The sequence below is a fragment of the Capra hircus genome, chromosome 22 (genome assembly GCF_001704415.2).
Source record: "Capra hircus breed San Clemente chromosome 22, ASM170441v1, whole genome shotgun sequence".
Taxonomy (NCBI): domain Eukaryota; kingdom Metazoa; phylum Chordata; class Mammalia; order Artiodactyla; family Bovidae; genus Capra; species Capra hircus.
This window is the reverse complement of record NC_030829.1, coordinates 50,688,446-50,714,101: the sequence shown is the minus strand read 5'-3', so window position 1 is coordinate 50,714,101 and position 25,656 is coordinate 50,688,446. Positions and strand designations below refer to the sequence as shown.

General features: G+C 49.5%; 1 protein-coding gene across 3 annotated transcripts in view; it reads left to right on the top strand.

Moving 5' to 3' along the window:
• The window catches only part of DAG1 (dystroglycan 1), a 49,056-nt gene extending 24,217 nt beyond the window's left edge, over positions 1 to 24,839 (top strand). For all 3 annotated transcript variants that reach the window (XM_018066668.1, XM_018066669.1, XM_018066667.1), the window contains exons 2-3: positions 9,070 to 9,471; positions 19,983 to 24,839. In XM_018066668.1, the coding sequence (XP_017922157.1) occupies positions 9,187 to 9,471; positions 19,983 to 22,385 (2,688 nt within the window). In that variant the 5' untranslated portion in view covers positions 9,070 to 9,186 and the 3' untranslated portion in view covers positions 22,386 to 24,839. The remainder of the gene's footprint in view (positions 1 to 9,069; positions 9,472 to 19,982) is intronic.

The following is a 25,656-nucleotide window of genomic DNA, read 5'->3' as shown; positions in this document are numbered from 1 at the left end:
GCTTTAATGCTGAAGGTTGCGTATTTGCCTAGATAAACACCCAGAACAATGGCATCTTCCTGTGAAGGTGCAAGAGCTCCCAGTCCCAGGGGCTGTGCCGGGATTCCCCTGTCTGGCTCCTGACGCCTGTGTTGAGAAGTTGCTGGCGGGGTCAAGGGGGCTGCAGGAATGTGGGACCTGAGGAGGGAGCTGATAGTGGCTGGGGCCTCCGAGATATTTCATCTCACTCCTCTGTTCTGAAATCTGATTAGCTAGTTAGGTCAGGAAGGCCAGCAGTCAGCTATCTTTTTCTAACCTTAATTCACTGAAGCCTAGTTAGCATGTTAGTTTTGAGTCAGGATACTTATTTTTATTTTTTATTTTTTTTTCAGGATGCTTATTTTTAGTCTTTTGTAGAACAGTGGAAACAAATATCAGAAAGCTCAGCTTTTAACTTCAAAGTGTGAAGTGAAGCGACAGTTGCTCAGTCATGTCTAACTAACTCTTTGGGACCCCGTGGACTATACAGTCCGTGGAATTCTCCAGGCCAGAACACTGGAGTGGGTAGCTTTTCCCTTCTCCAGAGGATCTTTCCAACCCAGGAATCGAACCCAGGTCTCCCGCATTGCACGGGGATTCTTTACCAGCTGAGCCACAAGGGAAGGCCTCAAAGTGTGAAGTCAGATGATTACTTGCTTTGTGCTTGGTGGATCATTTCGGGGATTCAGTGGAAACCCTGTCGCTATACCCTGGTATCTGCTGAGGGCCTGCTTGGTGCTCGGCGCCAGTAGGGGAGAGGGCGGCAGAGCCTGTGTGGCCCCAGACCCCGCCAGGAGGGGCACCTCTGCTCCTCCCCTCCTCTCTGGGCAACGCTTGGCGTCCAGCCTTGACCCGACAGGTCCCAGCCATCCTGCCCTTACAGTGTTATCCCAGCCCTACCTCTGTCCTGAGATGGGTTGGATAGCCAGAGGAAGTTTGGGGTATCATTGCAACTTGTATTTTCTAGTAAGCAGCTGCTTGAAAAACACTTGTGTTTAGTTTATTGCCTCTTGTGTATAACATATGAGTATTTCATTTATTGCCTCTTATTAGTGATGTATGTAAATCTTAATTGACTATTTTTGTATGAAACTTGGAAGGACTACATGCGTAGCAAATGAAGCCTCGCACATAGTACAGGGTAGGTAGTCGGTAAACATGCGCTGAAGTGTTAATTGTTGTTGGGCTGTTTTGGGATGATTGTAATTTAATTGGGTTCTTGGATGCCACAGGGTATGTGAATGGAGTTATTCATTCCTGCTTGTTTCTGCTGGGTCTGGCCACCCACCTCTCACACTTACTCTACTGCTTCTGTCCCACCTGCAAAGTCCAGCTGCTGCAGCCAAACAGACAGTTAGGCCTGGTCCTTGTGTTTGGGCTCTCAGTTTATCCTTTTCCAGCCTTGGTCCCTTACCTGAGGCACTTTTATTTATTTTTTGGCTGTACCATACAGCTTATGGGATCTTAATTCGCTAACTAGGGATTGGACCCAGGCTCTTGACAGTGAGAGCGCAGAGCCCAAACCACTGGACCTCCAGGGAATTTGCCTGAGGCACTTTTAATCAATAATTAAAAGTTGATCTAAGGCTCATATAAGTGTTTTTCCTAAAGTCTAATTGGTGTAACTCTTGAGTGATGTGGAGTTTCAAAAAATATCTATAATTTTAGTAAAATATATATAACAAAGTTTGCCACCCTAACCATTAACTTTTTTAAAAATTGTGATAAACAGCATAAAAGTTTACCATCCCAATTGTTTTCAGTGTGCACTTGAGTACTGAGTAATGTTTAACAGCAGCATGTGGAGTTAGGTGGAGTGTAGAAGGAGCTGGTTTTCCCGTGAGCTGCATCACATAGGATGTTAAAAACCTACCCAGGTTTGAAGTCACAGTCTAGTGGAGAAATGGCCATTTGGCCCTGGCTTCTGAACCTTGTCTTTCTCCCCGTCCTCTGGGACGTGTTTGCATCTGAACGGGTTTGTGCCCAGGTAGAAGACCTTTACTTCCTGCCTTTGTTGAGAAAACCACACCGCCGGCAGCAGAAACCACTGCCCATCCTGGACCTCCGCTTTTGGTATCTGTGATCACTGAACGTCTGCAAGAGTTCTCTGAGCGAGAACGGTGTTCACATAGTGTTTCTGTTTGATAGACTGTTGAGTAGTGCTTGTTTCTCACAGGTCATTTTTTCCTCCCACAGTTTTTTTGTTTACTTTTAAGTCTCTGGCTGTGTATGTGGCCCCGGACGCTTGGTGCATTCCTGAGCTCCCTGCTGCTGTCTTTGCCAGGCTGCCCCCACACGTCTGGTGATGCTCCCATACCACACAGGCCAGACAGGAACCTGCCTCGTGTCAGGGGAACCTCTCCTGCCTCCTGCGTGCTGTGAACAATTTGAAGGTGACACCTTGCATCTTCACCAGTGACTTGGCTCAGTGCCTTCCTTATCGGACCAAGGTGTGAAAAAGGCCTGTTTTAAACTCAGAGCAGAGAAATCTGCCCATCTTTTTGGTATTTAAAACCCAAGTAAACAGTGACTTCACACTGTAGTTGTCCATTGTGTTGAGTACATCTTGTTGGCAGTCAGATTGAGCAATTTTAAACTGGTTAACTCTCCTGGATTTTTAGATTAATAATAGACATGTAATGTTTACTTTTAACTTTGGAGTGTCTGGACAAAAGCCTTCTTGCTGGATGGAACCTAAAGTGGTTGTTTCAGTTAAGATTATTCCTTTTCACCCTTTAAAATAAAGCCATGGAATGTTATTACTTTCATTTGGTTTTAAAAAGACAAACCCCATTTTCCTTACCTGTCTTAATTACCATGGTGAATGGTAGCAACTGGGAAGCGGAGCTACTATTTCTAGGTAACTAACATAGCTGTTGGAGATGTAGGGGTTCCTGGCAGTGGTGGAGTAGGCTCCCTCTGCCTCATTTTGTGTGGTTAATAATGGGTTGAATCCCACAACTTTTCCTTCATTCCTAGAAAGTAAAAACTAGTAGGGAGCCATTCTCTTAGAGATGTTATTTAAGTTATTTTAAAGTTTCAGTCTCTGTGGGTTTTTCCTGCACGTGAGGAAACATTGCGTTCACTATGAATTGTGTTAGTGCCATGTATGCATTTGTTGCTCGAGTTCTTTGAGTGGAAGGTTATTGCCTGAGCCTCCTCTGTGTTTGCGGTACTTGCAGGTCTGGGAGATGACCTTAGTGGAACAGAACTGCTTTCTTGCTGGGGCTGGAATTCCACAGGGAGTCGTCTAGTTCTCAGGGATCCTGGTGTGTCTGGACAGGGTCACAGGATGCTCTGCCCACCCCCCTCCACGTGCTTCATTTGCCTAGAGATAGGGATTAGTGACAGGAGGGAGGCCAGAAGGATTCATTCCTGGTGAACTCTGCCTCCAGTGTCTGGGGCCCTCGTCTGTCATCGAGTAATTGCTGTTGATTCTCTAGTTGTGTCCCTGCTGCCTGATGTGGTCAACTTGAATGCACCTGCCTCCAAGGCAAGTTGGCCGCATTTTGTTTTACAAAGGACACCACTTTGTAGACAACTGCTGAAAACTTGGCTTTCTGTTTCTGCCCATCACTGGAGAGTCCCCAGCGTCACAGCTGGAGAAAGGAAGTGTGCCCGTTTCTCACACTGTATGCTGTGGCTAGCCGAGCAGGTGTTCAGAGTGCCAGGGGCTTCACCTGGGCTCTGGGAAGGTCCTCTTCACAGAGTTGGGTTTTGCTGGGGTCTGGAGCAGCGCTCAGCTCAGACTCGGTGGTGGACATTGCACTGGGGACCGGCGCAGAGGAGTACGTTGCCCAAAACCACTACCCGCTTCTCAGCAGGAGAGCTTTGGCAGCCTCTATCAGCCACACAGTGGTGAGTTCAGCTAAGAAGCATCCTTGGGCTACTGTTAGCGTTTCCTGGTTCCAGAGGGTATCCTGTGAGTGTGCATGTGCAGTGCTGAAGTGAGCAGCTGTGTCAGGGAGACTGGGTGACTCTGACCGTAGTGTTTCTCTGGTTCCTGGGCACCTTCTCCTCCCACCATGTTCTGACCACAGGTTGTATGTGACCATGGTTGAGTGTTTACCTCTCTTTTAGGCCTTGCTTCCAAAAAATAGGGAGGAGGAGCTCTGTAGTGCCTCCACCTCTTCATGACCTACTATGTGACTCTGTGTAAAAACCTCCCAGAGGGATGTCCTAATCCTGGCGTTTGGATCCAGCCTGACAAGTTCCTAGCACAGGGAGCCTGACCCTTGTTTATAGGAAGCCAGTATCAGAACGATACAAGGCCAGTTTTCAAGAAGACCTTTCTCCCCAGAACATGGAAAACCACCACACAGCAGCAGTTGGAGCTATGCCCTGGTTGCCCGCTTGCTAAATGCAGGCACTTAGTCATGCTCATGAACCAGATACCCCGTGTCGTCATGTGTCCGCAGATAGCAGACTGAGCTTGTGTTCCTGCTAGGAAAGGGTGTGTCTCATACTGTTGGCTTGTTTTCACATAAGCTGAGAATGTTTAAATGGAGAATCGGATCAGAAAAGTAAAAGATCGTCTGGATCTAATAAATAGAAAAGTAAGTGCACAGAAGAGTGAAGACATGGGAGCAAAATTTAAACAAACAAACAAACACCTCTTGTATCCTCTCCATTCATGTATTATGTGTGTGCTTGGCATATATCAATGATTGCATTCCCACCCTTGCCTTCCACAACTTACAGTCTTGTGGGGGTATTGATTAAGCTGCACCATTTACTAAATAATAATTACTATGTACAAGAAAGGAAAAGGCCATTGGAGAAAGCACTATGGAACAGTAAAAGAAACTCTAGTGTTACAATTTAAGATACTATAAAACAGAAGATCCAGAAAATTTTAAAAATTAAGTGATAAACTGTAAAAAGGGTACAGAAGCCCAGACAGTTAAGAAACTAGGAGATGTTTGAAAGCAAACTAGCAAACGAAAACAGAAAAGAGCTTCAAGGAAAGCTTTTAATTTGGGGCAGTTTATAAGGGTCTCAGGAGAAGACCTCCACCCAGGGTGCAGTGAACACCAGCTGTTGGAGAGTCTGGGTGTTTCCTACCTTGCCTTTCCTGGTAGAGGACCTCGCTGAGAGTTAAGCTGTTCTTGGCACCAATGCCTGCAGGACCCCGGCTTCTAAGTCCAAAGTTATTTGGTATTCCCCTTGAGAAGTATGGCATTTAATACTGCTGGCAAGTCTGGTGGGCAGACGTGTTTTTCACGTTGCTTTAATTTCCTTTCCCTTGATGACTAGTGAGGTTGAGCATCTTTTTGTATGTTTGTTGCTATTCAGGTTTTCTGTAAAGTACTTGTTATCTCCTCAACCCATTTTTTTTGTTTTAGGGTACCTGATATATTTCGATAGGACTCCTTTAGCTACTGTATGCCCTGAAAAAGCTCTCTCCCAGGCTGTGGTTGGTCCTTTTTACTTTCTTTATGGTATCCTTTTATTGTTTAGAAATTTAAAATTCTAATTCCGATTTCTTTTTTTTAGGGGGCAGGTTAAAACTTTTTTTTTTAATGTAGATTCATATGCAGTTGTTAAAAATAATACTGAGAGATGCTCTATGCCCTTTACCCATACATATTTCCCCCCATGATAACATCTTAAATAATATTACAATATTACAAGCAGGATATTGATATTTATATAGTCAAAATACAGAACCTTTTCATCACCAGAAGGATCCATCACTCTACCCTTTCAAGCCACATCTGCTTCCTTCATGTCCTAACTCCCTCTTTAACTCCTGGCAACCACTAATCTGTTCTCTAAAAAATGTTGTCACTTCAAGAACATTACATAAATAGGGACTTCCCTGGTGATCCAGTGGTTAAGAATCCACCTTCCGATGCAGGGAACTTGGGTTTGATCCCTGGTCTGGGAAATAAGATCCCTCATGCCATGGGGCACCTAAGCCCTTGAAATGCAATTGCTAAGCCCACGCGCTCTGGAGCCCGCTTGCTACAACTCCAGAAAAGCTACATGCTGCAGCAAAGATTCCTAGGTCTAGTTCTGTGGGCCTCGCCACTGCTGAGCAGTGATTATAAAGTTCTGACTTTGCACCAGTCCTCCTCTGACACCATCCAGCAGGGAAGGGGAGAGGCTGCTGCTTGTTACTTGGGTGGGAATATATAGAAGTCTAGGTTCCCAAGTAGTTTCCACTGATACCGTGAGGCTGGAGGAAGAGGGTGGTACATTGTTACTGGCCAGTGGGGGATGAAAGTCCCAGCGCCTTCCGCAGTGGAGATATTAGGGGGTCTTATTACAGCCTCCTGAGGGTGGAAGTCTAGGCTCCCCACTTGGCCTTCACCAGCATGGGTAGGAGTAGGGCCACAGTTTTTTTCTGTGGTGTTTGGCTCAAATAGAGCTTTTATTGTCTAAATGTTTTCTGTCTTGCTAGCCTACCCCCTTCCTGCTCTTTTGGCTAAAGAGAACAGACTTTTGTTAGGATGTTTTTTGCCTCATCTGTTGGCATTTCTGGGTTGCCAGCTTCTTCAGCTCCCAATTCTGGGATATATGAGTCAAAAAGAAGACCCAGGGAGCTCGCTACTTTTATCATTCCTTGAATCCTGGGGTCCCTAGCTGCTCTGCCTTCTTCTCATGACTTTTTTTAAGAGTCTCATGTTAAAAAAAGTCTCATGTTTCTTTTTTCTATATAGTGTCTAGAATTTTCCCTTGTATTTAGTGGGAAACTAAGGAGAAATACACCTCCTTCATCTTCTTGGAAGTGGAAGTCCAATTTGTCTTTTTCTTTTAAGTTTTGTGTTTTTGGATATCTTTTAAATATGAAATCCTTCCTTATGCTGATATTCTACTATATTCTAAAAATTTCAGAGTTCTTTTTACAACTGTGTATCTAATCCACCTGGGGTTTGTTTTGTTTTCAATGGAGAAATGACAGAAGAACCTAGCTTTTTTTCTACATAGATGGCCGCTTGTCCTGGCGCCTTTGAACATCTCCTCTGCAAGCTGGTTTTGGCTCTCCTTCTGCTTCCCTGGTGGCTCAGCTGGTAGAGAATCCGCCTGCAATGCAGGAGGCCTGGGTTCGATCCCTGGGTTGGGAAGATCCCCCGGAGAAGGGAAAGGCTACCCACTTCAGTATTCTGGCCTGGAGAATTCCACGGACTGGATAGTCCATGAATTTGCAAAGAGTCGAACACGACTGAGCAACTTCCAGTTTCCCTGGTTCCGCAGTCTGCTGTCTGCTCTGCCCCACCTGATACAGTAGCTTTGTGATAAGTCTTGGTTTGGTAGGATAGGGCTTCCAACCCTCAGAATTGTTATACTTTCTTGGCTTTTGTCTCATGAATTTTAGTTCAAAAAATAAGGACAGGAATAGCAAAATCAACATTGAAAAAAATCCTTTTGGCTTTGGCTTAGACTTACACTGACTTCAGAGTATGCTGGCGGTTTCAGTGACCTTGTTTTCTTCAGCATTTTTATTTACTTTTCATTACCCACGTCAGAAAGTATCACGTGGCCCCGAGACAGCTTGGCTCAGGGCAGGGCTTCTTCCTTTTTCAGAATGGGAATGCTTGCGAAGGTTGTGGCCATCTGTGGGCACCCAGAAAGCCCCACAGTGCAGGTCATGAGCTGCTTGAAGCTGGTGTGGCAGACAGGGGACAATGTGTAGGGTTTTAGGCACTGTTGGGGGTGGGGAGTAAGAAAGTTCAAGTAAATTTTGTTCACTAGCACTGAGTGCAAATATAGGCAGTATTGGGGGTGTAAGAAGTGGGCAGTTGGCCATACTCCTCTGTGCAAATACTTAGTATTTCAGTTTTTCCAAAAGTATTTGTGGTATTTGCCACGTTGTCTTATCTCTTTGTATACGTGCACACGTTTTTTTCCCCAGTGGAGCATTTCAAAATGAGTTGCAGAGATTTTTGACACTTCATCTCTAAATACTTCAGAATTGAGGATGATATTATTAAGCTACACTGTCATCATTTCGCCTAAGAAAATTAACAATAAATTTAACGTCCAGCCCACATACAGAATTTGTTAGTTATCCCTTTGGGAGCTGGTCTTGTGTGTGTGTGTGTTTAAAAAGTAACTCCAACACAAATGAACCTATCTGTGAACCAGAAACAAAATCAGGGACATAGAAGATTGACTGGTGGTTACCAGGCTGGTGGGAGGTGGCAGAGGGTTGGATTGGGAATTTGGAATTAGCAGATGCAGACTGGTATGTATAGAATGGATAAACAACAAGGCCCTGCTGTATAGCACAGGGGATGGTATTCAGTATCTTGTGGTAAACCATGATTAAGAAGAATATGGAAAAGAATGCACATAGACGTAAAACGGAGTCACTTTGCTGTGCAACAGTAATTAACACTGTAATTTAACTGTACTTCAATAAAAAATTAATCAAAAATAAAAGTAAGTTTAGGGTCCAGTCAAGATGTACACACTGCCTGGTTGCAGTCTTTAAATCTAGAATAGTCCCCTTATATTTACAGGTGTCAGCATTTGGAAAGACCAGATCAGCTATCTTGTAGAAGATCCTGTCATACATTGCAGATTTGTCTGTGTCTTCATGGCCCTGTGTTTCCTATAAATTGGAAGTTAGGTATAGAGCAGCACTACCCGACAAAAATATGATGTGATCCACTATGTCATTTAATATTTTCTGGCAGCCATATGGAAAAAAATAAAAATAAGCAGGTGGAGTTGATTTTAATTATGTATTTAATATTTTTATTATGTACTCTTTATTAATAGTTACTTTATTAGATTTATATCCAAAATATTATTTTAATATGCAACCAATATTTTTAAGGTATTAATGAGATATTGTACATTCCTTTTTTATACATAGTTTTCAGAATCTGCTGTGTGTTTTATACTTAATGGACCAGCTACGTTTCTAGTGTTCAGGAGTCACGTGTAGCTGGTGGCTCTCACCCTGGGCCGTGCGGGGGGAGACTTAATCCAACTCAGGGTAGATATTTTGGGCAGGAACTCTTAGAGGGTATTAACTGCCTGTGCTCAACTTGGAAACCGTGGAAGTTGCTGAAGTCTGAGTCTGCTCTTCTTTTTCAGGCTCTGGGTGCTCTGAGATGGAGCAGGTGTGCAGAGGGTGAGGACCCCGTCCTGGGACCACGTCGCTTGCTTCCTTTCTTGGAGAGACGTACCTGCCTGAACAGACTTGAACCAGGGATGAGGATGTCTGTGGGCCCGTCACTGTGGCTTCCCCTCTGGGGGAGGACCTTTCTCCTTCTGTTGTCCGTGGCTGTGGCTCAGTCCCACTGGCCCAGTGAACCCTCGGAGGCCGCCAGGGACTGGGAGAACCAGCTCGAGGCGTCCATGCACTCAGCACTCTCAGACCTCCACGAGGCTGTTCCCACGGTGGTCGGCATTCCTGATGGCACGGCTGTCGTCGGACGCTCATTTCGAGTGACCATCCCAACAGATTTAATTGCCTCCAATGGAGAAGTCATCAAGGTGAGACTGGATAGAACTGTAATAAGGAAGAATTCTGTAACTGAGGAAGAATTCTCATCTTGCAGTTTAGTTTTGATTTTAGTGTTAGTTTCAGGTTATTTTAGTTGAAGTTTAGTTTTTCAATTTTCTGGCAATTCTGAGCTCAGTTCTTTCAGGACCTGTTAAGCGTTCCTTCCTTAAGAGAGGGACAGCTGCTGACATTCACTAGAGGGTCCCCATGTTTCTCAGAGTAGCATTCGAAACCTTTACTCTTACTCCCGTTTTGAGAGTGTCACTGTTAAAAGGCTTTTACATCTGTTCCCTGGAAGATTTTTTTGGTCATCAAGTTAGGGATTTGATGGAAGGGCTTGTGTATAAGGAAGCTGTCTCCTTTCGTTAACCCAAGAGATATGGAACTTTTAAATGCTTTGAAAATATTTAAAAAATACAAGGTATAAGTAAATATCAAGAGTTTTGCTGTGCTTGGCTGTTCTATGTTTACTAATATATTCAGTCCCTCAAGACCCAAAATTAGTACATAAATTTCAGCCTCGCCTCATCTCCTTTGTTCTCAAGCAACCCAGAGAACAAAGGAGCCTGAGATCTCAGTAACAGAAGAGAGATGGCCAAAGAAGGATGGAAATTTGGTGCACCAGGAAGCTTCTGTGTGAAGAAGGACCATCCCTTTAGGGTTATGGAATTTCCCCTAGCTCCTGAGTGAGTCTGCAAGGTGGCTGGGTGGGTGGGTGGGGAACACCCCTCAGGCTATGTGCATCTCCCTAGAGCAGAGGTCGGCACACTTACTTTTTAAAAAGTCAGAGAGTAAGTATTTTTCTGGCTTGGCTGGCTGTATGGTTTCTGTTACAGCTCCTCCTCTTGGCCAGTGCAGTATGAAAGCAGTCGCAGACACTGTGCACACGAACACACATAGCCTATTCCCGTAAAACCGTACTTTAAAAAACTTCACTGAAACTGAAATTTTGCTTTCATATAATTTTCACATATCAAATGATGCTGTGTCTTCTTTTGATCCCCCCCCCCCACCCGCCTCAATCATTTAAAAATGGTAAAAAATATGTCTAGCTCATGGGCTGTACGAAAACGGATGGCAGCCCAGATTTGACTCATGGCCATAGTTTTCTGGCCCTTGGGCTACAGCATACTTTGCTCAGAGACGTGACTTGAATATGAATTAAAAATATTCCAAGATCTATACTTTGTTATGGTAGTTTTTATATCAGTTTTGTATTTTAGACTTCTGTGTACACATAGTGTCCTGGAGAATTATTGGTATATTTAAAGCATCAAAAATTGTGGTTTGAAGTGGAAAATTGGTTTTGCTCACAATTTCGTGGCCAAGAATTCAGGGCTTGAGGGCTCATCTGGGGAGCTCATCTCTGCCGCACTAGTCAGAGTGGCTCACCTGGGCCTGGAGGGCTCATTTCCAACATGAGGCTCACTCATGGCTGGCAAAGTGGTGCTGCCTGTTGATGAGGAGCTTAGCTGGGGCTGTCCATCAAAGTCTTCGGTTTCTCCCCATGTAGACCTTTCCACGGTGCTTGGATCTCCTCACAGGTACAGTAGCTTGGTTGTACCTGTGTACAGGTATTCCTTGGAAGACTGAGTATTCCAAGATACAGGAAGTAAAAGCTGCCCATCTTTTAAGGCCTGGGCTTGGAACTTCCTTTGTACTCCGTTGGACAAAGCAAAGTGAGCTCTAATGAGTCTTCACCAGCTTGCCCCTGTCTGTCCCACAAACCTAGGGCATCTAGATTAGAAATGGTCACAAATTCCATACCACTCTTTGCAGTGAGAGGTGTGTCTCTGCCCCTTTGAATCTGGGCAGACTCACTCCTCCCCTGACCCTCCTTGTGTTCTCTTCCTTTCCCTTTTTGGCCCCCTCTCTTTAGGTCACAGCTTGCTCTTAGGGTGGCCTCGTGTTCTCAGAGGTAGTCATACTTCTGAAGATCCTAGCTCACTTCCGTGGAGCTCCTTCTGGCTTGTAGAGTCTTTGCAAAAGGTTTCCATGTAATCTTCATAATAGCCCAGTAAGCCAGATTCTAGTCTCACTATTAGATGAAGAATGGCACTTTTGGAAGTACATTTCTTACCCAGCATCACATTTCATCTTCGGACTATCCAAACCCTGTAGTGATTGATTACCCTTGTTCTGTTGGCCACTGGAATGTTGTACATGGATTAGTCTGGACCAGGGTTGCCTTGAGTTGACACAGCGAGCTGGCTATTTGCTATAGCTGGCAGAGAGATGTTTAACAGGCTTACTCACCGGGGGACCAAGAGATTTTATTAGGAAAACAGGATTTTATCTGAGCATATTTATCTGTGGAAAGCAGACCATTTAGTAGCTGATTAACCTGTAGAAAAACAGATGAAACTGTGTGACTCTTCGTCCCAGTCTTAACATCAGGGTTGTGTGGGGTGGGAATCAGATCAGAAGGCCTGACTTCAGGGACTTCCTAGGTGGTCTAGTGGTTAAGCCTTCACCTTCCAGTGCAGGGGGTGTGGATTGGATCCCTGGTTAGGGAGCCACGTTCCCACATACCTTGCGGCCAGAAAACCAAAACAGAAAACAGAAGCAATATTGTAACAAATTCAATGAAGACTTTAAAAGTGGTCTACATTAAAAAAAAAAAAAAACTTAATTAAAAAAAAAGAAAGCTTGACTTCATTCCTGGAGCTTTGGTTTCCCTATGTGTAAAACAGGATTGAAAAGCCTTTACTGTAATAGAGTTTTTTCATGCCGTTAAAATAACAATGTGTAAATGTCTAGGAAAGGTAGGGGGAAAAAAAACTATGGTGATTCCTACCACTAATGTACATCATTTTCTGCATTCATCAACAAGTATCCATGTCATGTAGGCACACGGACATTTTAGGCAGACCTGAAATCATATTTTTAAACCTTTTTTCATTCACTGTACTTTTGAGTTTTTCTCCTTTGTTATTTAAGTATTCTTTGGGAGTCTAACTTTTAATGGCTGCCCAATATTCTTGGGTATGTGAGGAACATTTCAGATCTTGGTCCCAAGGAGCCTTGTTGGGGTGACCTCCAAGTCATATCCATCAACATTGCCATCAGCCAAAGTAGCACTTGCTCACCTCTTCCCAGGCGCCCTGCCTCTGTTCTTAACCCCTCAGTCTGTTCTCCATACCGAGGCAAGAGACATCTTTGTAAAGTCCGAGTCTGCTCAGAACAGGCCTCCCATCCCCCCTGCGCTTAGAATTAAGTCCTGTTTGATCTGGCTTCTGGCCTCCTCTCTCCCCTTGCCCTGTGCATGCCATGTCTCAGCACAGCAGCCCCTTTCTGCCCCACAGATATGCCAAGCTCAGGACCCACCCCAGGCCACTGGCTTTTTCTCTTCTGTCAGCACGGGCACAGCCACCTCTTTCAGGCTCAGTTTCAGCATTGGGGCCCTTTTCCTCCACCCCGACGCAGGCAGATTTCTCAGGTCCTGTGGGGAGAGGTCCCACAGAAGCCAGCTTTGCCTTCGCTGGGCAGATCCGAAGCTGTTCCAAGTAGGCCATAGTGTAAGTGACCCTCCTGACTTCCCACAGGATTGGCGCCGGCTCCCTAAGGGCGCCTGTCCTGAGTTGAGTGAGTGTAGGGATGGCTGAGGGCCTCCCAGGTGGCGCTAGTGGTAAAGAAGCTGCCTGCCAAGTGCAGGAGACAGGAGACATGGGTTCAGACCCTGGGTCAGGAAGATCCGTTGGAGGAGGGCATGGCAACCCACTCCAGTGTTCTGGCCTGGAGAATCCATGGATAGAGGACCCTGGCGGGCTAGAGTCCCTGGGGTCGCAAAGAGTCGGACACGGCTGCAGTGGCTGAGCACGCACGCAGGCAGGAGTGGCTGAGGAAGGTGATTATATAAGACCTTGCAACCCCTCCTCTCTGGGGCAGTTGGAAGTCTCTGCGTCTCACAGAACGATTGGGCTGCCCCTCTGGGGCCCCCCTCGGATGTTTCATTTTGATAGTGCCCTCGAGGATGGCTTTTCATCCCTGCTCCCCTTCAGTCTCCTTGTCTGGAGACAATGTGGAATTTCTCCCAGCCCAAGATGTCGGCAGACTGGGAGCAGCCCTTCCTGGGACTGTGCTCTCAGCCGCTGGCATCGGCCCCCAATTGTTCCCCGCAGAACAATGGCCACTCTTTTTGGCCAGGAAGGGGAGCTCATGAAAGGAGCATTTCTTTGGATGCTTGAGAGCTTTGCGGCCACCCCGCCTGCGTGAGATGAACTGCAGTTTCTTCCTGCCTCAAGTGGGTGTTCCCTGGCTCTGAATGGCTCCCTTGTGAACAGGGCACACCGGGAAATGCGGGTTGGCGAAGGAAGGCATCCTTGGGGGTGGGTCGTCAGAATGGCATTTGCCCAGACACATCAGCTCAAATACTTACTGAATATATAGGCTTCTATGTTTTAGGGGGAAGAAAAATCACTGATGATGACTGAAAGAACACGACAGAGTGAAAATGGTTGATCTCAGGGCTTGGAGTTGATGGACTGATTCTGAGAGTTTTACTAGTGGTTATAATTATGCTCAGCAGTCCCTTAGTTTGGGGGGAAAATGATGAATTTTTGTTTTTTTTTTTTAGATGAGAACAGTTAACATCAGGTAAAATGCTTCATAATTCAGACCAGAGGGGCACCCTTTAGGCTGAACAAGTTGTGTTCAACATCTGATCCCGTGGCCTTGGCCCTTGTGGCATTGGACGTGTTCTGGTGTGAACTTTGAATGTCACGCAGCAGGACCAATGATTGTGTTTCAGCAAAGCAAAGTGTGTCCACCCTGGTCCCTGCCCCTATGTGGGGGCAAAGCCTCGGCCCTTTGCCCTCCAGCCAGAGGCTCTCCCTGTTGGCATGTGCCGTCTCCCCACAGCCTGGCCGTGTCACTGCCCGTGCGCACCATCTGCAGAAGTTGAGCTTGGCCGCAGAGCAGATTCATCTCATTGTCACAGTCCACGGCCAGGCGCAGGCTCACCCTGCACGTGAGTCAGTGCCATGAGGGGGCGGGGGCCCAGAAACTGGAAGCCGAGTCCATCAGAAGGACTGTTGCCTTCACCCGGAGCAGCGCAGGAGCCCACCACACAGTTGCTTCATGTGCCAGGACCTTCGGGGTGTTGCCTGTGGTTCCCAGCCATAGAGAGGTGGTCTGTAGCTTTTCTGAGGGGAGAGGGGCTGCAGGGTCCAGGAGCCAGTGACCAGGTCTGAGGGAAGGCAGGGGCTTAACCAGGGCAGGCTGCTCAGGGGCCCAAGCAGTGTGGTGTCACAGGGCAGCAGTTTGTGCCCCTGTGAAATGGGCCTCTGAGAATACCTTCTCCTGGCACATCAGTTGGGTATTCAGGGAAGGGCCTAGGCCGATCCCCTGGGACTGTTCTGGCTCCAGGTGTTGGTTGGAAGGTGCCAGAGGACCCTCCAAAATGTTTGTAGTGTCAGGGACTTCTCACCAAATGAGGAGAAGTTTCTTGATTATACTTAATTCCTAAGATCCCTCTTTGCTGGCTGTCATTAGCCCCTCTAAGTGACATGAATATGAAAGTGCTCATCCATCTTTGTGGAGTCTTTGCTTGCCGTTTATAAGTCCCGTAACACCTGCATGGATAAGATACCACTTGGTGGGTTCTGAATGATAAAACTTAGGTTTTCTTGGTTTTAGGAGTCAGCGATCGTAAGAGTTAATTAGGCCCTAGTGAGAGTCCAACTGCTCAGTTTTGTCTTTCAGTTCTGCCTAGCTCCACGGTGTAGACTGTGGGCAGATACCTGCTCTTTGACGAAGCGCGAAGTAATAGAAGCTCCTCTGCCCATTTCTTCTTGTTCTAGGTGTGGAAGAATACCGATTTGGATTGAGAGACTCTACATATGTTGCGTGGTGTTTAACACAGGTCTTTTTTCATACTGCGTGCTTGACAGGCTCCTGTGCAAGAGAAGGCACCAGATAAGCAATTGGAGAGAATGTCTGAGTACTGAACAGGAAGTCAGTTACTAGTCATTTGCTAGTACAGACTGAGGCGTGACCGAAACCTTCCTATTTGGTAGCTCCCCAGCCCTTGGTCGTGGTGATTAATTGCGGGCACCACAGGGCAGGTAGTCTTCAGAACTCCTTGTGGGTCTACTCAGGTTTTGTGATTTTCATTCAGTGATTTGATTCCAATGTTTCTGAATGTACTTTATTGATCAAGACCTCTAAAACTGGGTGTATAGCTGTTCAAGATCTTGTTTTCCTCCATGCCAGGCTTACCTTCCATCTCAGAAGCGTGGTCTCTCTGAGGGTTGCTGAAACTGACGAGGTTTCTGGCTCTTTCTGGGTGACCTGTGACCTGGAGCCTGTGATGTCAAGTCAGGCTTCCTCCTGCAGTTTCTCCTGTTCCCATTGCCTGAGGTCTCCTTACTCTCAGGCTCTGCTGGTATTTAATGGGGCGGGGGGAGTTCCATGTCCAGGACAGCCTGTCACCCTAAATACATGTGCTCCTGCTAGGAGCACTTCACACAGAGCTCTGACTCCCTCTTCTTGCCTGCCATTCCTAGCCTAGCAGCTCTTAGGGGTTAGTCGTGTCTGGCTACAGTACAGTGAGGACAGAAATTTCTATACGAGTAAATGAAGGATTCGAAGGATAGTCAGAATCTCATGTGCAAATGGGCCAGGATCAGTCGCACGCATTTTAGACTTAGGGGAGGTGAGTGCTGGCTGTGGGCTGTCACTGACAAGTGGGTTCTCCCCACCCCCATGCCCCCGCGATGTTTTCATCCACTCTTAGCAAACAGGTCTTAACAGGTAAGCAAGTCCCTGAGGGTCCCCAGCCTTGGCCTGCTTCCCTTAGAGGGTCCTGGCTTCCTCTTCCTATGGCCTCTCCACTCTCCTTTGATGCTTTGAGTTTCTGCTTTGGGCTATGAACAGGGAGACAAGGCCTCAGTGTCTGCTGGGTCCGAGGCCAATTGGGCAGGACAATCAGGGAGTGGAGCCTGGACACACCCTGGACCCATTCCTGTGGCTGTGAGCCTCACAGTGTGTGCTGTGTCCTCTCTCAGCCCAGAGGGGTGGGCAGGGACCAGCCCTGACAGAGTCCAGCGTGTGCCTGGTCCTGTGATCACACAAGGTTGGCATCTTCCCCCTGTTTTTAGATATGAGAAAACTGAGGCTGGATGAAGCTTCAGACTGCCTGCAGCTGGGAGTCAGCCAAGAGCTCCTGAAGATGGGGCTCCCCTTGGGTAGGGTGTTATTATAGAGATGAGTTCTGGCTTGTCACAGGCGCTGTGTCTCTGAGAAGGAACTTTCATATCCTGCTTCACCCTCAGGCCCTAAGAGGAAAAGCGGTCTGGAACTGGGAAGTTTTGAAAGCTGGGGAGGATGTCCGGAGTTCCCGTGGACTGGGCTGGGGGGTCTCCTGCTTTGTCAAGGTAGAGCAGGTGTGTTGCATCGTAGAGCGTTTCCTTGACTGAGGGCCCTTGAGAGGGAGGGGCAGCTGGTGGGGGGACGTGGACACTGCCAGACCTTCAGGCATTTTCAGACTTCCCAGTTCAGGGACTTTCCCTCAAATGGCCTTGAAAATGCAGAGAGGCCAGCTTACCTGTGTCTTGGCTAGGCTTCTTGTGGAACTTGGATTTGTTTTGCTTCCTGTGCCCCCTCTATTAAAATGAATCAGTGCCAGCCGAAGTGCGGCCTGGGTCTGATGTTTGCAGCACCAAGATGCTCAGAGATGCATGGACTTCAGTCTGTGCACGTTAATGCCTCTCCTTCCTTTCTGAGGAGGGCCCACGACGCTGGGAACTGTTTGCTTCGGGCTCTAGATCCGGGAGGAACACCTGCCCTGTGGCCGGGGCTCTGGGACTCCGAGGAGCGAGAATTTGCAGAAGGGAAGGCAGGTGCAGGTTGGAGTGACTTGGCTCTGTTTCTCTGACTTGGCTTACCCCACATGTCTAAAGCTGTGGGTAGACCGTAGTGAAAGAATTCATTTCCATAACCAAAATAAAGCTACACAGTCTGCTCTTCCATCGCCCAGTTTGAGATTGAGCATTATAACTTGCTTTTTGGTAAAACCTGGGGTTTTCTTTAATATTTGTTGTTTATGTTAACACATTATTAACATGTTAAAATGTTAACTTGGCATAGTTTAAAGAAGACTGGCCGTATGGGAAGTCTTGGCCAACCTGGGTTTTTTCCTTGGAAATGTCTGACAGCAGAACTGTGGCTCTTGGGGTCCGCAGAACAAGGAGCGAGCAGGTGGGGCAGCTTGAGGAGGTGGGCGCCCTTCTCTGTCATAGACCGCCCTTACGTAACCGAGACAGACTTGAAAAAGTGCTGGGACTGCTCACTCATCTGTGCTGCTGGAACGCACAGGGCTGGGCACGGGCCTAACTGCCCGACCACTGAGGCTAGCCACTTGGCAGCCATCTGGAGCCTCCCCTGGTCTCTGCCCCTGTTCCATCTTTTCTACAGGTGGCTCCTGCTTGGCTGACTTCACCCAGAGTTGCATTCTGGCCTTCCCTTTCTCCTTTTTCTGTCTTGCAGCTGTGCTCTCATCCCAGTGGTGGCCATTGGGATGGAGTGGGGTTAGGAGAAATGGCCGTGGGTGGCGGGAGAGCTGGGTCTATATCCTGGCTCACCCACTGCCTTCCTCTCAGCACTGCAGTCCCTGTACCACCCCTGGGAAACATGTCATGGTCCCCTGACTACTCCATCTGGCCTTACACCTTTGCTTCACATTTTTCGCAAATCTGGATCGTTCAGCCTTTGCTTTATATGTTTATATGTGGATGGGGCAGTTTTTGTATTTAGTATACATGAACTGAAAAAATTTAAAGCACAGGTTTTGCAGTCAAAGCAGTTGTAATAAGTATTTTTGTAGCTGAAAAGATTGTAAGGGAAGACTATATTTAGTATTTTCCATGGATTTGAAGACACCCGTGTTTACAGTAAAATAACTGTACAGTTACACAGCACATATTTTACGGTAAATAACTATGCAGTAAAATATATTTCTGATACTGGTTACGTTTGCAGTGCATGGTGAGTGATGAGATGGGTGATTCTTGATGGTACATTAATTAGATGGAAAGTGTTCACAGACCCTCGGTGAACTCAGTAGTTCAAAGAGTAGTCAGTGAAGGACAACTTCTGATAATGTTACATGTCTTCTCATGGCTTGTGTGCTGGAGGTGGGAAATCTCCTCAGAAGTAGGGTAAACTTCGGGTCTCTGATAAGGCTGATGGAATGGTGTGCCGCATGGACGTCCACCTGGAGCCCAGCTGGGAAGAGTAGGTAGAAGTTCAGGGTCTCCTCCCCAATCATTTAGCCACTTGGCTGATTAGGAGGAGGAAGCCAAAAAAAGGAGGAAGCCTGAGGAACCAGGGCCCCTGGGGAACCCAGCAGACATAGCTCTGGCCTTCCTGCCATAGGGAGGGAAGCCTATTAAGGTGTCCCTCTCCTGAGCAACAGTGACCACAAAGGGCAGTCCCTGGGCTGAGGCTGGCAGTGAGACATCCCATCTGTTGGCCAGTGTGTCTCTGCACTGGATGGACAGGACAGTGGAGCTGAGAGTGGAGGCAGGAGCGGGTATTTCCCAAAGATGAGAGGAGTCAGAGGTGGGGCCTGGACAAGAGGTGAGTCTCGTTTCCCTCTCGTCAGCTGATAGCGAAAGTTTTTATGGTGGCATTCCCTTGGGGGGCTTTACGTAGTACCAGTCACGTTGCGGTGGAAGAGGACTTGGGCCCTGAAATAAGTCTGCGAGGTGCTGCTGGGTGGAAAACGGGATGAGTTCCCAAGGCCTGCTTCTGTGCTCCGGCTTTCTAAGGACAGAGGTGAGCTCCATGTATTTCCCAAATGAAGCTGACTACTGACCTCTCTCTGAGAGAGACCAGAGGTCCTTGGGATGCCTTTGGTAAACACTCTTCTTAGAGCCATTGTTTCCATTCCCCCCTCTCTGGGCATTGCAGTTTTGCTTGAGATTTGGGAAACAGGGTTAATGGGGACATCAGCTACAGCTAACCAGATGTGCCCACCACACTGGAATGTAGCGTGGCATTTGTAAAATGAGTCACTTGGGGGCACTGAGCTGTCCCTGCACCCCGCTGTATTTCTGCTTCTGGGCAGGAAAGGCGCTCCAGGCCAAGTGTAGGACCTGTGCAAAGTTGTGGTGTCTGTGGAGGGCCGGGGAGAAGTCTGAGGTGAGGGTGGAAAGGAGCGCTGAGGAGGGAGACCCTTGAGCTTGCTCCTGCAGGCAGAGTGGGTGAGCAGGTGGCAGGCATGTCACTGCAACATTCTTGAGCTCTGTGGCATCAGTCCTGTGCCAGCACTGCCATCCCCCCACTGTGTGACTCTCTTGGGTGAGTCATTGGCCTTCCACACTAGCCCATCGGGTGGCCCCAGTCTTTTGTGACAGGTGAAGCAGAGGTAGTTCCTCCAACAGGAATTCTGAATTGTACCTCAGGCCTGCCCCATAGGCTAGGCCCCTGGCTAACTATTAGATCATGATCACGTTATGCAGCGAGCGTAGCGACTGACTCACACTGATGTCTCTCGTAGGTGTCAGCTGCAGGGAAGGAGGCCTTACCATCCTGGCTGCACTGGGACCCACGGAGCCACACCCTGGAGGGTCTCCCTCTTGACACTGATAAGGGAGTGCACTACATTTCAGTCAGCGCTGCACGACTGGGGGCCAACGGGAGCCACGTCCCCCAGACTTCCAGCGTGTTCTCTATCGAGGTCTACCCTGAAGACCACAGCGAGCCGCAGTCGCTGCGGGCGGCCTCACCGGACCCCGGCGAGGTGGTGTCCTCGGTCTGTGCTGCTGATGAGCCCGTGACCGTCCTGACAGTCATTCTGGATGCTGACCTCACCAAGATGACCCCAAAGCAAAGGATCGACCTGCTGCGCCGGATGCGGGGCTTCTCTGAAGTTGAGCCGCACAATATGAAGCTGGTGCCTGTGGTGAACAACAGACTGTTTGACATGTCGGCTTTCATGGCAGGCCCAGGCAACGCAAAGAAGGTGGTGGAGAACGGGGCCCTGCTCTCCTGGAAGCTGGGCTGCGCCCTGAACCAGAACAGTGTGCCTGACATTCGTGGTGTGGAGGTCCCCGCCAGGGAGGGCGCCATGTCTGCACAGCTTGGCTACCCTGTGGTGGGCTGGCACATCGCCAACAAGAAACCCCCTCTCCCCAAACGCATCCGGAGGCAGATCCATGCCACGCCCACGCCTGTTACGGCCATTGGGCCCCCCACCACAGCCATCCAGGAGCCACCATCCAGAATTGTGCCCACCCCCACGTCTCCAGCCATTGCTCCTCCAACCGAGACCATGGCTCCTCCAGTCAGGGACCCTGTTCCCGGGAAGCCCACAGTCACCATTCGGACTCGAGGTGCCATTATTCAGACCCCAACCCTTGGCCCCATCCAGCCCACTCGGGTGTCAGAAGCTGGCACCACGGTTCCCAGCCAGATCCGCCCAACAATGACCATTCCTGGCTACGTGGAGCCCACAGCAGTCATCACCCCTCCTACGATGACCACCAGGAAGCCACGAGTGTCCACGCCCAGACCAGCCACACCTTCTACTGACTCCTCTACCGCCACCACTCGAAGGCCGACCAAGAAGCCACGGACATCCCGACCGGTGCCCCGGGTCACCACCAAGGCGCCCATCACCAGACTGGAAACCGCCTCCCCGCCGACACGCATCCGCACCACCACCAGCGGGGTGCCCCACGGAAGGGAACCCAACCAGCGCCCAGAGCTCAAGAACCACATCGACAGGGTGGACGCTTGGGTCGGCACCTACTTTGAGGTGAAGATCCCGTCGGACACCTTCTACGACAACGAGGACACCACCACTGATAAGCTGAAGTTGACCCTGAAGCTTCGGGAGCAGCAGCTGGTAGGCGAGAAGTCGTGGGTGCAGTTCAACAGCAACAGCCAGCTCATGTATGGCCTGCCAGACAGCAGCCACGTGGGCAAGCACGAGTACTTCATGCACGCCACGGACAAGGGGGGCCTGTCGGCGGTGGATGCCTTTGAGATCCATGTCCACAGGCGCCCTCAAGGGGACAAGGCTCCTGCACGCTTCAAGGCTAAGTTGACAGGTGATCCTGCAGCCGTGACGAATGACATTCACAAGAAGATTGCTCTGGTGAAGAAGCTGGCCTTTGCCTTTGGGGACCGCAACTGCAGCACCATCACCCTGCAGAACATCACCCGGGGCTCCATTGTGGTGGAGTGGACCAACAATACCCTGCCCCTGGAGCCCTGCCCCAAGGAGCAGATCACGGCGCTGAGCCGGAGGATCGCCGAAGATGACGGGAAGCCTCGAGCCACCTTCGTCAACGCACTGGAGCCTGACTTCCAGGCCATGAGCATCACAGTGACAGGCTCTGGCAGCTGCCGGCATCTCCAGTTTGTCCCAGTGGCGCCGCCCAGGAGGGTGCCCTCGGAGGCGCCAGCCACGGAGGTGCCAGACCGGGACCCCGAGAGGAGCAGCGAGGACGACGTGTACTTGCACACGGTCATCCCGGCCGTGGTGGTGGCAGCCATCCTGCTCATCGCGGGCATCATTGCCATGATCTGCTACCGCAAGAAGCGGAAGGGCAAGCTCACCCTGGAGGACCAAGCCACCTTCATCAAGAAGGGGGTGCCCATCATCTTTGCGGACGAGCTGGACGACTCCAAGCCCCCGCCCTCCTCCAGCATGCCGCTGATCCTGCAGGAGGAGAAAGCCCCCCTCCCCCCTCCCGAGTACCCCAACCAGAGTGTGCCCGAGACCACTCCCCTGAACCAGGACACCGTGGGAGAATACGCGCCCCTGCGGGATGAGGATCCCAGCGCGCCGCCCTACCAGCCCCCGCCGCCCTTCACAGCCCCCATGGAGGGCAAGGGCTCCCGGCCCAAGAACATGACCCCCTACCGGTCGCCCCCTCCCTACGTGCCCCCTTAACCCACAAGCGCCTGGGTGGAGGTGGGGTAGGGCAGGGCCCTGGAGACAACACGGTGTTGTCTGTGGAGGCCGGTGGCCTGCAGACCAGCGCCCACTGGGAGCCGACGCCTGACCTCACGTGCACTGACACACACACGGGGCCTGGACAAGCCCGCCCTCTCCGGCCCTCCTAAACCCCAAAGCCGCTGGAGAGACTTTGGGGACATTTTTTTTTCCTTTTAATTTTTGCCTAACAGCTTCTTGTTTGTTCATAGAAAATCCTTCGCTGCGTTTTTTGAAGGCTGGCTGGCTCTGAAAGCACCGTTTGGAGTAGAGGTAGATGGAGGGAGCGAGGAACCGTGAATGAACTCGCAGGCAGTGCTGGGCGGCCTCCCGGCGGCTCTCTGCGTTTTGCCTTTAACACTAACTGTACTGTTTTTTTTCTATTCACGTGTGTCTAGCTGCAGGATGTAACATGGAAAACAGTAGCTACAGATTAAATTCAAAGGACTTTCAGACGTTAAGGTTAAGTTTTTACATTTAATCTGCTGTTTACCTAAACTTGTATGTATCATTTGGGGGTGGGTATGGGAAATTGCTTTGCTAAAAATAAGCTTCCAGGGTGTTTCAAACTTAGAGAAGACCAAGGGACAGTATTTTTTATCAAAGGAATCCTATTTTTTCACACTACGTAAACTTGGTTGCTCTGATACCCCAGAGAGCCCGCCTGGGGGCCTCCTGGCCCTGGCTCAGGGGCCAGGGCCCTGGTGCTGGGCTTGCTGTCCCACCATTGCCAGGGGCTGGAAGCTGGAGGGGGCCTCTTAGGCCAAGGACATCCACACCCCCCACCCCATGCACGCCAGCGGCCCACCACCAAGGGGTCTTCATTTCCACGGAAAGGGGACTCCAAGAGGTGGCGGTGGCCGTGGCCCCCAACCTAGGTGCTCCAGGGTGGGCCAGCTGCTCGTGGGGACGGCTGGGGAGGTCGAGGAACTCGACCACATCAATCTGTTTTCTTTTATCCTTCTTCTGTGTGTGGTTTTTTTTCTCTCCCCCCCACCCCAAGGAATATCATGGTTTCTGAAACACTCAGTGGGGGACATTTTGGTGAAGATGCAATATTTTTATGTCCTGTGACGCTCTTTCCTCACTTGACCTTGGCCACTTTGTCCCAACAGTCCATAGCCCCACCCTGACCCACATCACCCCTCTTCTCTGGCGCTCCAGTCCCAGGCCTCGGGCCTGAACAGCTGGGCAAGGTCTGGTGTCTGGGGAGGAGTGCCAGCAATAGTTCATAGTAAAAAATCTGTGGGCTCTCGAAGCTAATTTTTTACTAAAGTTTTTATACAGCCTCAAATTGTTTTATTAAAAAAAGATTAAAAACGGTGATGCTTACAGCAGTTTGTACAAGCTCTTAGTGTTGATTCCATGGGACTGACGGCTTTGCTCATTTTGACCCCCCCCCTTTTTTCCTAATGGTTTAAATTCCAGAATTACACTGGGGCTCCTTTTGCCTTTTTTAGCAGAACGTCCGTCCATCCATCCGCATCTCTGTCCCGTGACTCAGGGGCACCCACTCAGCTTTGATTTTCCTCCTTTGGAAGAAACTGTTTTGAGCAGGACTTCTTGATGTCTAAGAGTTATTTTGAGTACCTTTTAGGGAGGAATGCCTTTTGCAATAATGTGTCCCTTCCGTGATCAAGGGCGGGTGGGAGGACCCAGGCTCCCTGTGCACATCAAGCGGCCACTTCTAAGCCATATTGACCGTTTTGCAGAGGATTCGCATGTGCTGCCTCAGGACGGGAGGGATGGTCAGAGTGGAGGGGTCTTCACCCTGCCCTTCTCTGAAGGGCAATCCTCTCTGCACCTCCTCCGACAGGGCCCAGCCTCTCTCTCCTGCCTGGCCTGCCGGTGGGGTGAGCGGTGCCCCCGGTGGGTGGAGCCTATAGTGAGGGCTGACTGGACCTGTGGTGACCGGCCCTTGTGCCTCCCACGTCCTGATCCAAGCTGGAGTTCCCCCAGTGCCCCAGAGTCATGATCTCAAGCTGGATCTGACCTGGTGGGATGATTTTTTTTTTTGATGACCTCGCCAAAAAGATGAACAATTTCCAGTGTTCCAGGTGAGGGCTTTGAAAGGCCTTCCAAATAAGCTCCGTTGCCCCTAGCAACCCCACCATTGGGCATTGCCACGCAGAGACGTGGCTGGCCCAGAATGGCCTGTTGCCATAGCAACAGGAGGCAATGGGGCAGTGAACAGAATAACAACAGCAACAATGCCCTTGCAGGCAGCCTCCTCCCCTGAGCGCCTGGCTGGCAATGGTCTTTGGACTCTGAGACAGAGAGCCAATCTCACATTCAAGTGTTCACCAACCACTGACGTGTTTTTATTTCCTTCTATATGATTTTAAGATGTGTTTTCTGCATTCTGTATAGAAACATATCGAACTAAATAAAAGCAGTGTCTTTATTACAATGCCATTGCCTCCAAGCATCTATTTCCCTGGCCCCTACACAACTTGAGTATAGGGTGGGACTGGAGTCCACGTGACGGAGGGAAAGAGGGGGCCCGGCTAGGCCCACTCAGAAGTGGCCTTTGATCAGCTGTCCGGATAGCCTTCACATCCCTACCATTTCTGTGCCTCTGAGAAGGGTGGTGGTTGGCCCTGGAAGTTCTGGCAACCAGTGAGCCCTCCCTAGCACCTCCTCTGCCTAAACCAGCTGAGACATAGCTTGTACGTCAGTTTCCTCATCTGTAGTTGGGGGGTCAGGGGAAGAATAGGCGGGAAAACCCAGTAAGACTGGCTGGGAGGGGAGGATGGTGCAAGAGGTCTTACTAGAGGAGGTCTGCCCCAGAGTGGGTCCCAGGCAGGGCCCCTGCGAAACCTCCCAGGAGTCTCCAGGCAGTTTGGCCTTGGCCTTGAGTGGGAAGAAGGGGAGGGTGGTTTCTGGTCAGGCTGTTCTGCCCTCTTGGGGCCTATGGTTATAGTTTCTGGGGGCCTGCCCCATAAGTGCCCCGCCGGGGGTGGACAGGCCAGCTGGGTAGGCTTAGTATGACTTAGTGCCCAGGAAGGGCTGGGTTGTCCGAGGACACTGCCCAGGGCGTGGGAGGCAGGGGATACAGCAGCTGTGTCTTCAGAGGCAGGATCGGGGCCATTGGTCACGGAACAACTGGTGCCTCTTCTGGGCTCACTCCCACCGCCACAGGCCCCTCACCACCTACAGCCCCTAGGCTGCTGCTCTGCTCAGAACCTTCAATATCCAGTGCCGAGACTGGTCCTATGTTGCAGCTAGA